At 46.9% G+C, this 14930-nt stretch overlaps 1 protein-coding gene across 1 annotated transcript; it reads right to left on the bottom strand.

The window, feature by feature from the left end:
- Positions 1-2119: 2119 nt before the first annotated feature.
- On the bottom strand, positions 2120-7609 carry LOC123122702 (methyl-CpG-binding domain-containing protein 11). Its single transcript, XM_044543024.1, has 3 exons — positions 7337-7609; positions 3701-3842; positions 2120-3596 (listed from the first exon to the last, which is right to left on the bottom strand). Exons 1-3 carry the CDS (start codon positions 7445-7447, stop codon positions 2455-2457), a joined length of 1395 nt encoding a protein of 464 aa, XP_044398959.1. The 5' UTR covers positions 7448-7609; the 3' UTR covers positions 2120-2454.
- Positions 7610-14930: the final 7321 nt, after the last annotated feature.

The following is a 14930-nucleotide window of genomic DNA, read 5'->3' as shown; positions in this document are numbered from 1 at the left end:
CCCACGTACATGCCGGCGGAACTACATGCCCCCACCATCCACGCATCGCTCGCCGTACCCAAGTTATCGTATTCATTGTGCTGCCCCCTCCCTTGAAAAGGCCCCCCACCAATTGTATTTGCGACGACAATGACAACCACGCACCCTCTTCGCCCTCCCCGAACCAATCATCCAATGTCATTCCTAGGTCAGCGACACGACGGGCAAATGAGTCATCTCCGGCTATGCCCTACTCCTCTCTACCAGTACTAACATAAATAAAAGTTTCAACACATAGCAATCCTGAAACAGAAATAAGCACTCGGGCTAAAGAAGGTCTCGTACTTTTCATTCTCTCTTTAAGTTGCGGAAGAACTAGGAAAAACTATAGGCGTTCAAGGGCAAGACATATGAAGTTACTATAAATATATCATGGTATTGATTGTCAAACAAAAAAAGAAGGACAAGACATATGAGTTAATCACACTGTACATAAATATAAGCCATTTTATGTCAAATCTCTAAAGCGTCGTATATTTATGTACAGAGGAAGTAGGGAGTATGTTAGCACAATCGGGTATAATAATTTCATCGAGTATTTCGACGATCAATTACTATTTAGAGAGAGCAATGCGATATAAAACCAGAAGTCCAGAAACCATGTACGACAGGCCATGAAACAACGATGTACCATGAGACCATCTACAGCCACATATGACAAATATGACCTTCAAACGTCCGTGAATGTGTCCAGACGCGTCTGCGGACAGTGACTGGTCACTTCTCAAATTAGCACAGCTATATCCGAATATTTTATATTAGATTCTCAAATCCATACAAAATTATACAAACGAAATAACCTACATACTACATAGACGATCTAGGTACTCCTCGTCGGAGATGTTGACTATCTCTGTCCTGCCTCCGGGTACATAGACGGCAGCTGCAGCTCCGGCTCCTTCGCTCCGGCATCCTCCTCCTCTATCTCTGTGTCAAGTTCGACGAAGAGCACGTCGGTCGCTGTCTGCTCCAGCCGGAGGAACTGCCAGTTGGCCTCCACATAGACCTCATTTTGGATGGACTCCAGAATAGCATGCTGCTCTGCCATCACCGTGGCTTGGACGACTGCGAACTCCGCCTCCGCCTCTGCCATGATGAACCCCGAAGCAGGCTGCTCCGCCTTGGCCTCCTCCGGATCTGCCACCTTCATCGGCTCCGGGAGCTGCTCTCCCTCCTCCTCCTCCTCCTCCCCCTCCTCCTCCTCCGGCTGCTGCCCCTGCTTCTCCTCCGGCTCCGGTAAGTTCGAAGGCAGCCCGAGAACTATGCGGGCGGCGCGCCTTGATTGGATCTCCTTCGCGATCTGCCTCCGGTGCTCCGGCGTGAGCATATCGTACATGGTGATCTTTCATCGGACCATGGCGATGCCGGAGAGCATGGGAGAACGGGGAAGAGGAGACGAACGGGCTTGAATGGTGGCACAGAGAGGGAGAAGGTGGATAGGCTAGGTATGAGACACGCCGGCCGGCTTAAATAGCCAAATTTTGCCTCAATCGACGAGTCGGAGCGGCTCCACGTGATGTTCACACTACAACGACGGAGGAGGCGTCCGTCAGACTGCCCTGGTTTTTGAACGATTCCGTGTGGGACTCCATCGTCAGTCCTACATTACAAACGCGCCAGGGCGCCGCATATCAGCCCCATATTTAAGCTAGATATGAGGAGCCCGAGCGTTCAGCGTTTGAGGCCCGTCTGGGTCGGATTTTCATGACAGGTGCAGATGCTTTGAGAAAAAACTTATAATGGCTGCAGAAAAATCAAAATAAAAACTTCTACTCCCTCCGTCTCAAAATAAGTGTCTCAAATTTATATTATCTTTAATACAAAATTATACTAAACTTTAAGCACTTATTTTGAGACGAAAGGAGTATTTTTATAGCGAGCGCAATTTTTAGTAAATATCATGTATCTTCTCGCTAGGATCAAAATATTGTCAATAAAATGGTTGCGGTTGCACCTGTACTGCAGGAGTAAGAAAACTCACGATGTACTGCAAACATCTGAGAACAAACTTATAATTGATCTTCTTAAAACATCTTCAGAAGAGATTAACTGAACCCTACCCAGCTACCAACCCAAAACATGTTCAAGCCTCCATGGCTTATTTATGAATAACAACACAAGGCAAAGGCATAAAGGTCGTCAGGTTACAACAACAGCAGCATAAGTATTATGTCTATGTCCTCCTGAGATTAATGTGCACTCTAACAAGTTACAAATGATAATAATGACCGAGGCGGCACAAGCCAGCCTGCTGCCCTGCAGCACCTCATAAGACAACAAGCTGTGAAGTATGCGGAAAGGGCCTACAATTACAGGCGCTGTCAGGTTAAACACGCTTACAGTTCTCAAAGCAAACAGAGACCAGGTTTGTTCCCCGTTTCGCCTCGCCTCGCCTGTCGTCCACGGAACCTACCTTCAGATGCACCTCACGGGAGAAACACCTGGATGAATCTGTCCATTGTTGTCGACGTTCACGGCGGATTGTTCTTCGGGGACGGTGTTGTCTGCTGGATTCTCCGTGGCTTTTGCTGCCTCTGCCGCTGGAGCATCTGCCTTCACCTCCACTGGAGGAGGGGTCGCCGGATTGATGGTGCTATCTGCCTCTACTTTCTTTTCCTCTGAAGATGCTGGAGGTGGCACTGTGGATTCGACTGCCATACCGTTTTCACTTTTCTCACCCTCCACGGGAGCTACTTCATATTCAGCTGCCTTCTCATCTTCCTTGTGCTCTTCTAATACAGGGGCAGACATCTCAAACTCCACGGGGACTTCTTCAGATTCAGCTGGCTTCTCGTTTTCCTTGTTCTCTGATACAAGGTCAGACATCTCAAACTCCACGGGAACTTCTTCAAATTCAGCTGGCTTCTCGTTTTCCTTGTTCTCTGTTACAGGGTCAGACATCTCAGCCTCCACGGGAGCTACTTCAGATTCAGTTGCCTTACCTTCCACTTCTTCAGTCTTCTCTGGAGCATCAGCGACAGGGGCATCTATCTTCTCTTCTTGAGCAACAGTGTCAGCCGCTTTCTTCTCTTCCTGAGCAACAGTGTCAGCCGCTTTCTTCTCTTCCTGAGCAACAGTGTCAGCCGCTTTCTTCTCTTCTTGAGCAACAGTGTCAGCCGCTTTCTTCTCTTCCTGAGCAACAGTGTCAGCCGCTTTCTTCTCTTCCTGAGCAACAGTGTCGGTCTCTTTCTTCTCTCCAACCGAACTTCCAGCCTCTTCCTCTTTCTTCTCTTCCTGAGCACTGTCAGCTTCTTTCATCTCCAGGTCCAGGTCAGTGACTTTGGCTTCTTCAGCATCTTTCATCTCCACTTCAGTGCCTTTGGCTTCTTCAGCATCAGCATGATCTCCACTTTCAGCTTCTGCGTCCTCTGCATCCTCCTGTTTCCCCTTTTTGCCTTTCTTAGAGCTTGAGGGCCTTCCCCGTTTGGCAGGCTTCTCATCTTCTGGGCTCTCGGTAGCCTTAGACTTTCCACTTCGGCGTGAGGGTTTCTCGTCTTCTGGGCTCTCAGTAGCCTTAGGCTTTGCACTTAGACGTGAGGACCGTCTGGGAGTATTGCCTGCTTATGGATCTTTCAGTATAGGCAAGACTTTGATTGGATAATGATAGTCCTACCTAAATCATAAATAAAGTAATCAAGGAATGACGAGATAATGCATGTACCAGTTGCCCAGACGAACTCTGAAAGAGCAGGGCCTCCAGGGTGTGCTTTTAGGTATGTGGTTAAAGCTCTCTTGGTCTTGACCTCCTCGCCAGTTGGTGCAACAAAAACAACCTCAAACTTCCCACCCCGAGTGGGATTAAGCTGCAATTGCACAGGAAGCAAACATATTATTTCAGCACCATTATGGAAAAACGCTACATAAACCTAAAGAGAATAAATTCCAATCCCACATGGCATCTGTCAATTTGTTCATACATGTACTGGTAATGCATATTCAAGTGTAAGGGAATATTCCAACTAAACCACCGGCAGAAGATAAGTAAACTGAAGTACTCTCAACAACCATTCTAAATAATCAAACATTTGCCCTGAACAAAAAACAGATATGAACTATCATCACCAAAAAGGGAACACTGAACCAGACAAACCGTGAACTTTGACTGCAAGAACTTTGTATGAAAGCAACTGGAGCAGAGGAGCACCAGATGAAAACCAACCAAGAGACTCAACACTAGAATATCATGCACTTTAGTGAGTGCATCTCCCTAGCCCATCAGTTGCACATTGTACCAAATGGCAACCAAAACAAACGTGATTATTCAGAGATATATTGTTCAAGAGGGAATGAATTTCAGATTATACATACACATGTCGGTAATCAGTAATGAAGTTAGTTACACCATATGTCAACCCTAACTAGTTCTGCCTAGAAGCGGAATATACCTAAGGACTAGCCTGTCAAACAAGATTCAATACACATGATTCTTTTAGCGGCAATGTTTCCTTAAACATGTTATGATTATTTCTGTGCAATCCTTGAAGCAGTACTTCCAAAAAATACCAAGTCAGTGGCCTTAAAAGAGCACACCCAATAAGTACATCCCAGCCTGCAGGATCAATCTCCATGCAGCCCAATAAGTGCACAAGCTATTATTCAATTGAAACTGCAACTCCATAGATCATTTCACTTTCCAAGATGATCACCAAGAAAAAATAATGTTCATACACACAAGAAGACAACTATACTAAAAACATGGTCTAGTAGCCTAACTACCATGTAAATGCTTCACTACGACAGTAGTACACTATGTGCTATAACATGGATTCCCATTAGTATATAGATAGTCCAACCAAGTCTTCAGTGTCTGGGTCCCAGAGAGGTATCATCCCTCAAGCATTCTCCAGTACTCCCTCCGTAAAGAAATATAAACGCTCTTATATTTCTTTACAGAGGGAGTATTTGTTTAACTGGCTGCCACCATAATTTGAGAATCGACAAAGTATATAAATGCAATTAAACAAGCCACAAAAATATGTTTTCATAACCAACACATGCTACAAAATGACATCAATAGCCATGCTGATCTGCTTTGAATATGCGTGGAGAAACAAAACAACAAGATAACCACAATAGATTATGCCAACACAGCAGTAGCACTCTTTCATGCTGAGGCTGACTGTGTGTGTGTTTTACCATTCTATCACAATATTATTAAAGAAACAGTTCCGCCATGAATTTTACTAAGCCTACAAATTGCACATGATACTTGTACCATAAATTCATCCAAGACTGAAGTCTTGGACACAACTTAAAGTGATTTTTTTTTTAAAAAGAGGACGACATCTTATTTAAAGCATGCACAAGACTGGCTAGATAATACTATTAAATACAATAATTTAGCAAGCATTACACAATTATTCAATTAAATATTTAGCTAAGACATGACAGTAAGTATATCAATAGGATAGGTTGAGAAGCTAGATCTCAAGAGAATATAACAGCAGTAAGAGTAACAAACATAAATTCAAGAATACTGCAACCATGGCAAAATATACAGTACGATGCAACCATCATTTTAATCACACTGCACTTACCAAATAGGCAAAACCAGCTAGCGGACTCACAAAGATAGAAACTTAGCTAGATAACACAGAACCAGATTTGACTTGGAAATAACATCGCAAACGGGTAGGTTTTACAGAGACTGTTAGTCACAAACAGAGAATCCTGCCCCACTTTCGTAACACGGTCTCCCTGATATCCAATAAACTTTTTCATCTACCATCTACGTCCAAGGCTCCAACCACATCCTCGTAGAATTGTCAATAAGCGGTGCCCTTTCTCACAGGCCACCAGACCACTGCAGCCTGGATTAGAATGAAAAACTGGCCAGCCAACCTTGGATGCCACGATAGTAACTTTTAGAATTTAATTTTCCATCCTCAGATGATTTAATGATCCAAGACAGACATAACAACACGTTATTAGGAATGAGGACAAAACCTAATTAATTGAGGAAAGTAATATTCACCATCTAATAGAATCTTTCAGTTGGAAAACGGTTCACTCTAATTAATTGACGAAGTAATATTCACCATATAATAGAATCTTTCAGTTGGAAAACGGTTCACTCTAAAATGATTTCATCATCGGGACGCTTTAATAAATAGCATCTTACTATACCTATACAACACAATCCCTGACCCCAACCTTACCACACACAAACATTAATTTGGTGAAGCTGACCAAGCTATACATGGTATAAATTAAACTCATGAGACCTGCACTACGAACAAATCAACAAGCAGAACCACAACGCGACAAAAACTGCCTGGTTAGCACTTGGACACGTATACGAGTGTCCGAATCAGACTCGGGTTCGGGTAGGACATGTCAAATTTAACTCGGACATGGATGCAGGTTTCCGAATCCGACATGGATTAAGGGCATCTTATGTGGCATAAGAAGTGGACAACCCTGTCCAAGTAAAACCGTACTGGAGGTAGAATTTTTTTTGACTATCAAAATACCAGAAATGGCAGGTTAAACCTAGGTATTATTTGCTAGTGACTGCCTGGCTGCTTCCAGGAGACTTGAGCAAGACTCATTCACTCGCATGTATCTGGGAGGATATTTCATAAGTTATACCAGAAACATGGTGAATCGCTAAAAGCTGCTGTTAGCTCGTTCAAACAAAGGTACTAGTAGACATGACTGTGAATCAAAAGCTCAAACATCACAATTCATACAGCTTCAGTAATGCTGAACTTCCGCTCTTCACCATGTACCAAAAGAATGCAATATAACCAAAACATATAGCTATAGTAAAACTCGGAACCCTAAACCTATGCCAATAGGGCTTATGAACCCTAAACTAACTGCACATAGGCTCGGCATCACAAATCCTGCCAGGGCCACATCAAAGCCGTACATCCATTGCTAGCTGAAGAGACCGTGAACTAGAAACCCTAGCTACACGAATCGCGACAGTACTAGAAACCACAGGCCAAGGAGCTACAAACCCTAACCTGGAAACGTCGCTAGCTGAATAGATCGTGAACTACGAACCCTAGCTAAACGAATCGGCCAAGGAACTACTACGAACCCTAACTAAGCTTCGGATGCAACAACCCGAGCTGGAACTCCGCGGAACAAAAAAGTCAACAGGCACACCCACACGACCAGCGGGGGATCCCAGCTCGACTAAGCTCCGAAACCCTAGAACGCGACCCGGAACGCTCGGGCCAGATTTCCCCCACGCATCGAAGCCGGGAACCCTCGAATCCGAGCTCGGACGCATCTAAGAAGCCGGCGCCGGACTAGGGAGCTGGAGCGGGCGGGGAAAGCGCGCTACCTTCTTGGTCCAGCCGGAGGGGGCCTGGAGCTCCTCGCCCTGCTCCGCCTCGCCCGCCTTCTTGAGCGGCGTCTGCTCGCCCGCCGCCGCGTGCTCGCCTTCGCTGGCCATGCTCCTCGCCGCTCGGGGGCTGCTTCGAGTTTTCGCTTCCCGCTCTCGCCGCCGCCGCGAGTGTGGATCCGCTAGGGGAGGGGAGGGTTTGGGGAGGAGAGGGCTCTGGATTTGAGTTCCTCCTTGCGCGATTTGGGATTATGGGGAGCGGGGGGGCACGGTAAAGATAACGGTTCTCCTCTGGTGGCCGCGTGCCCGTCGCGCCCGTGGCCTCCTGCGCGCTGCGCCACGCGGACGGCGTGACCGGCCCGGACTCTGGCCTGCGCCCGGTCTATGCACCGGAGGATGGGTTGGTGCGTCCGGGTTCGCACGGGGGGTCCATGGACCGGGCGCACGCAGCGTGCGCGGCCGACCTGGGGGGCAGACGGCGCGGGGGGCCGTGCCGGCTTCTGGACGGTTCTAGCCCGCTGTTAGGCGGTGCGCGCTCACCTGCACCTGAGCGGCGGAGGGGTCACGTCAATGACGTGTGGGGACGCCATCCTGGGGCCGGCCGTGTCAGTGGGGTCTGCTGGTTGTGTCGCGTCGGGTCAGGCTTCTGCTGCGCGGTACGCGATGAAGGGCCTGCCCGTCATCGTTGGGGACGTGGCGGGATCTGGATGGTTGAGTTTTGAATCGGAGGTAGTAGGTGTGAGAGTTCCTATCCGGGGATGGGGCTGGCACTGGCACGTGCTCTGCGACGTGTCGAGCGGGACTAGCGAGGCATACGTGGATACAGAGGCCAGACTCGCCTTTTTCTTTTCAAAGGAACAAGCAACGGCAGCGCGTAATATTTGGCAAAACGTGTTTGTTAGAGATCCCAGTAGCCGGTAAAATGGATAATGCACAGAGCTGGTTATATTCGACCATTTTTGCGGCTACAAATCTGGTGTGCGGTGCTCCAAACGACTGCACTTGAGTTCGAACTTCCCAGCCATCTCTAGCCGTTACAGTTGCTCCTTCAAGTCAAAGATGGCGCACTTGCAGCCCTGGAAGTTGTAGCCCAAACAAAAACAATCATAGTCTAACAACTATACTCAGTTAGTTCCAAATTAATAGACTTGAGCTTTGGTTGCTTCCATGATTTTGGGCTTGCCGTCATGGACATGCTCCCTTGCCAAGCTCTCGTCGAGCATAACCAAGTGGACTGTATAGTTGGACCTGGAAATTTCAACACCTACAAAACAGTATAGAAAAAAAATATAGTGATTTATGAATATACAATTATCCTGGCTCGTCGTCAAGTGCTATAGATCCTTTATTCTACTATAAAATAATGGTGGCATCTTTAATGGTTAAACAATACGCAAACTACAGTCTCAAAAGTTTAGAACTATGAATTGCGTCATATCTAATGAACATGTAGGCTTTGCACTACTTTGCTTACCCAATGGATAAGATTGGTGTTGTGTTAATCCCGAATGCATCCCAAACCTACTATGCCAGCATGGTGAGGTGAACCTCGAAGGATTTGCCTTAGACATTCTATAGCCATAACTTAGATTTTGTATGGTATTGCTCTTTAGCCTTGTGGTATTTATATTCGGGTGTTGCCTATGTGTTACTCCAAGTAATAAAAGTTCACCTAAAAATATATGGAGTTTATACTTGTTTCTCACTTCAGCTGTCTTGCCCCACCTGCATTTAAAGGGAGTCAATTATAGCCACGGAGTAACTCAACAATACAATTCACATATCATCACATATATATTCTGGTTATGCTAAGGATTTTACTGGCAAATTTTCTTGATTTGTTTTCATTGCTTGTTGGCTAGCTCTTATTTTTCATATGTACACTCTACATGAATCATGAGATTCTCTATGTGCAAAACATGGCTAAACTACCTATGCTCTATGCAAACCATGCCATCAACCAAGATAGGGAATCTTTGATGTTAGGTTGGGTGCCTTCATGAACACTTCAGCGCTGTTGTGGTACAAGAATTCTTCAAGTGGTGTCACCATCTTTATATGAGAAGCTAAATTATTTTAGAAACTATATATGGTTAATTGACCCCAAATCTTGAATGTAGCTTGGCTAATTAATTAGAGAGCCTATGCATTGATCCATCTACTTGCTAATGTTGCACATCATTGAGTTCCGAATCACCACAATTATCGTAAGATATCGAGTGTGATGCCCGAAAGCATACATTGTTCCGCAATTTTTACATAAAGACCAAACGAACAATATAATGCGGAATGTCATTAACACGCGTAGTTCTTTCACTAATCCAACATTCTGCCACAAATATCTTCCAAATTGTACCCCTCCCCAAGAATTGAAAAAACTTCTTGAAATGAAATATGTAATCTTCTTAGCAACCACATACTCAAAACAAACATGATTGATTCACCTAATTTGATAAAAACAACAAAATACTCTTAGATTTACCTAATTTGATAAAAACAACAAAATACTCTTATCCAAAGGCAAGTCTCTGTTGCAGTTGTATGGTGAATGAACCAATAGTCGTGTTCTGATGTTTTGAATCCCTAGTTGATCCCAAGCTTCAACTCAAATGCCATGTGTACATCTTTTGCTAAGTAGGAGAGTATTGTGGTGTTTGCGCTAGGGTAACTGTTGCAACCATGTAAGCGATATATACATTCTTTGATCCTTGTAATCCTTGCATTGTGTGATATATTTCACATACAGTCGTATACTCCCTCCGTCCGGTGAAGAGTGTATGTTTGGATTTAAAATTTGTCCACAAAAGTGTGTACTTCTATCTTTCCAATGCACTTTAAAGTATTTTCTCCCATCACACGGTAATCAAGACCAATAGCATTCTATACATAGTCTTCTTAATTTTTACATGCACTTAGCTCATTGGGGGTTGGGTAATTAAAGAGGAGAGAGATGGTGGCTTGCATCTTCCCAATGCATTTTTTACTTTACTCTATAATTTGTCCTAAAATTTCTAGATGTACATTTTTCACCGGACGGAGGGAGTCATTACAAAAAAAAGACACATCCGTGACATTTTGGGCAGAACGAATTTTTTTCTGTCATGCTTATGACACTTCTATGACGATAATTGTGACAAAACCCGGTATCATCATAGATGTGGTGGGCTCCTACTTCTATGATAAAAAATCATGACAGAAAATGGGCTTTTTGTCCTGGGCGGGCCGGAGACGCAGCTGCATGACATTCTTTGGGCCGTCCATGACGGAAAAAACCGTGGTAGAAGCGAGGGCGAGGAAAATGTCGAGGAGTTCCCGGTTACGGTGGGTGGTCGGGGGCCGAGCGATGTTCGTTTCTCTCGTACACGTACGCGCGTGGGTGCGAGGCATTGGGCTCTAACTGAACCCGAGCGAGGCGTTCGCCTAACTGAACCCGAGCGATTGCACTACAGGCTACGCGTTACTGAATCCGAGCGATCGATCGATGGTTGTTAACTGAACCCGATCGAGCGATTCCTTCGTTCGCTACTGCTGCTAACTGAAGCCGATCGAACCTGCTGCCTCCTTCCCTTGATGAACAATGAGCGTTGTTGGGAGGGTGGTTGGAGGAACAGTTCCCGATGGAGGGTTGGATGAACAGGACCCCGTGGTGTTGCCGCTGGATGAACAGGACCCCGATCGATCGAGCCGGTTGGGCGTGGATGAACAGGACCCCGTGGTGTTGCCGCTGGATGAACAGGACCCCGATCGATCGAGCCGGTTGGGCGTGGATGAACAGGACCCCGTGAAGGGAAGGTTGAACAGTAGCCGGTGGAGGGTTGGTTGAATAGTAGCCGGTGAAGGGCTGGATGAACAGTAGCCCGTGGAGGGGTGGTTGAACAGGACCCCGTGGAGAGGGCTGGTTGAACAGTAGTCGGTGGAGGAGCGGTGGAGGCTGGATGAACAGGAGCCCGTGGATAAACAGTCGCAGGTGGAGGCTGGAGGAGGTCGACGGTGGATGAACAGGAGCCCGTGGAGGCAGTCGATGGTGGATGAACAGTAGCCCGTGGAGGCAGTCGACGGTGGAGATGAACAGTATCCCGTGGAGTCCCGTTTTACGGTACGCCACACCCCTCCCGATGAACAGGACCCCCGTGTCGACCGTAGCGCTCCAACACAAGTACGTTTCATCCGTTTTGCGGTACGCCACACCCCTCCCGATTAACAGGACCCCGTTTCCATCGTAGGAGGTCTGTTTCCTCCGTTTTGCGATACGCCAGACCCCTCCCGATGAACAGGATCCCGTTTCGACCGTGGTCGGTCGAACCCAAGGCCGTTTCCTCCGTTCTGCGGTACGCCAGGCCTCGTTTCCATCGGCTGTTCCGTCCAAGCCGGTTGACTCCCGATGAACAGCACGCGTTCCGTTGCCTCCCGATGAACACGACGCATTCCGTTGCCTCCCCATGAACACGGCGACGACGCAGTTTCTCCGTTCCGACCCAGCCATGTACACGAGCCCTGGCCGTACGTATGCGTGAGTAGGCGTTCGAGACCCCGCCCGTATGTACGTACGTGGCCGTATTTTCTTTCTTGCACCCTGGCCGATGTACGTACGTGTACATGCTACGTGCGCGCCTCTACTACGACACGTGCGCGCCTCTACTACGACACGTGCCCTTCCTTGCACGGCCACGGTTCATCGCTGCGGCCTGCAGACAGACCGATCGTATGTACATACACATTCGCGACCAGAATGACAGCGCTACGTATGCTTCGACCAGGTGGGTCCCGACTGTCAGGCACTTCCTTGCGTGCGAAGATGTAGCTAGTGGGTCCCAGCAGTTAGGGGGCGAATCTTTTTTTTACCCGTAATATGGACGCACTTCCTTGCGTGCGAAGATGTAGCTGGTGGGTCCCAGCAGTCAGGGGGGAAACGTTTTTTTTGCGAAATACGGTGGCCCGTCCGGTGGGTCTCTGCTGTCAGGTGGAGGAATAATTATTTTGCGCGTAATAAGGAGGCACTTCCTTGCTGCGGCCGTGGATCCAGCTGTCAGCCTCTCCATGTACAATACCCTTCCGATGGAAGTCGTTCCTTGACCACGTTGACCACGCCGCGCCGAGAGCACCACGGCGGTGGACGACGGCGAGGCCTAGGAAGGGGACGACGCGAAGCCGGGGAAGACGCGGCAACGGAAGCCCACGCGGAGAGGAGTACGAGGGTTCACTGGTTCGGCTGCGATGTGAGGTTGCCGTCGCCGCAGAATAACAGGGGGTGTGGGTGAGTAGAGGCGGATGGTCTGGCCAGCGGTGGGAGTAGTAGGGGGCGGTGAGGCCTCCGCGGCATCACAGCCGGCCACGGGAGGTAGGAGCACGCGGCACGACCGGCGCTGCTTTGGGCGGCTGGAGCAAGAAGACCAGAGGTTGAAGAAGCACTACGGCCGTTGGATGGACATCGTACGGTCACTGCAGCTAGAATCGTTTATATTGACTAAGTTGACAAAGCCCTTGGTACGCGTCAACTTAGTAGGCCCACAAGTCAGCCTCCGAAACGGTGCGCCCCAGATGTCACGGGGAGGAATAATTTTTTGGGCGGCTGAAGCAAGAATATCCGGGATTGAAGAAGAAGCACGACATCCGTTGGATGGACATCCAACGGCCACTGCCGCTAGAGCCGTGTGTTGACTATAAGTCGACAAAATCCAAAAATAATATTTTATAAACTAATTACGTGTTTGGTGCATTTTTTTATAGTTACTGCCCAGTTTTTATAATTACATCCAATTTATTATTTCTTAAAGCCCATTTTCCTATTAAGCCTAATGCATCCCTCCTAGGAAAGATTTGCAGCCCAGCGGGGCGGAGAATAACAAGTTGACCTTGCCTGGGTATTCCTCAAAAAAAGTATAGCTGGGCTAGCCATTTTCAGCTTGAAAAAAATTAATACCTGGGCTGGATATCTGGCCTGGGCTAGACGGGCCACAGCCCGCCCAGTTAATACCCTGCTCTCCTCTGAACAACAACGAAAACATCGCTCAAGAAAAACTCTGTAGTGCTCACACCTCAAAAAAGCAAATACTGCTAGAACTGCTTGGTCCCAGCTGTCGGCCGCTCCTTGTGCAATTCTCTCGTTTATTGACTACATAGGTTGACAATGGTGTGGGACCGTGATGTCAGGAAACCAGGAGGAAGCAAAAAAAATAGTTGTACATAATAAGGAGGCACTTGCGTATGTACGGCTATGGCCCTAGTGGGTCCCTACTGTCATCCAGTCAAAATAAAGTCATCTCCTGAATCCTCATGTTCATTGACCATGTTGACAATGCTCAGCGCCACGGCGAGCGCAACAACTCGAAGGACGACGGAGAGGGCCTCGCAGGCCCTATAGATGGTCTGATACAACACCCGCTGCTCATTCAGGAAGCCAGGATCATCGGACACCTATGAGCACCTTCGAGAGACTGAGACGGCATGAAACGGTAAGGCTGCGCTTGGGAGCTCTGGTTTATTTCACACCTGTATTAAGATACAAGTGTAATTTACTCGTCATCGGAAACAACGCGTAAAATACAGGCATAATGAAACCGAGGGCCCGAGGTCTGTAACAAAACCCGGCGAGTTACACGTGTAATTTGAGAGACCAGTGTATATTTTACTAGTCGAAATCGACCAACCAAACGCTTCGCCCGAGACCATCTGCTTTTATTTACAAGCGTCAGTTTTAAAAGTGGTTTTGGTTGGAAAATGACGATCCAATCACGGTCTAAGATGATGAGTTGGTTGGAAGATCATATGGTTTCACCTCTAACCTACCCAAGTTGTCGTATAGGCTATGAATGAAACATAAGACAGTGAACTTCTTAATCACAGAAACAACAGAAGAGGATGATCTTCTTAATATGCAAATCACAGGCATTAGCTCAACATGCAAAACAATATGAAGCATTATTCTCAGGAGGCATGGTGAACAGCTCGTAATGCTGCATGCCACAGCATTCCAAGCTCAACTTTGCAATCAAACTCACAAGGCCTGGCATTACATAGACAACATTCGGAACAAACTCTTAAAATACCTTACATAAGTCAACATTCATGTGACTATGCATCTCAGCAGAGTAAATATTTACTTCTGAACTGAAGACAGGAATAGGAAAAAAGATCGACGTTGCTCAGCAAAGGGCGTCCCACTCAAAAATATCAAATGCATGTCTTCTGGCTAACATCAATGAGCAAAATTTGACAAGGTTTTCTAATTCCAATATATTAAACTAATGTCTTCTTGCTAACATCAATGATTAAACTTTGACAAGCTTTTCCCATTCAAAATATGTAATGCCTATGATTGTGGAATGGGCAGGGTTTGTCATCAGTTTGTCATCCGATAGTCCGGTGGGTCAAGGTGACGATGAATGATTAGAGAACCATTCGATGTATTGTGCATTATGAAGTATTATGGAGGACACGAACCATCTGAACATTTTGTGCAGTTCCACTAAAATCAAGCTGAGCATCCCTGTGGATTTCATATTTATATGCTGCAAGAAAACAAAGACACATCAGCACACACATGAATATTGACCCAGTGTCAACCCACCAATCGGTGGACTAACAAACTGAAAGT

Source organism: Triticum aestivum, chromosome 5D (genome assembly GCF_018294505.1).
Source record: "Triticum aestivum cultivar Chinese Spring chromosome 5D, IWGSC CS RefSeq v2.1, whole genome shotgun sequence".
Taxonomy (NCBI): domain Eukaryota; kingdom Viridiplantae; phylum Streptophyta; class Magnoliopsida; order Poales; family Poaceae; genus Triticum; species Triticum aestivum.
This window is presented reverse-complemented; position numbering and strand designations above follow the sequence as displayed.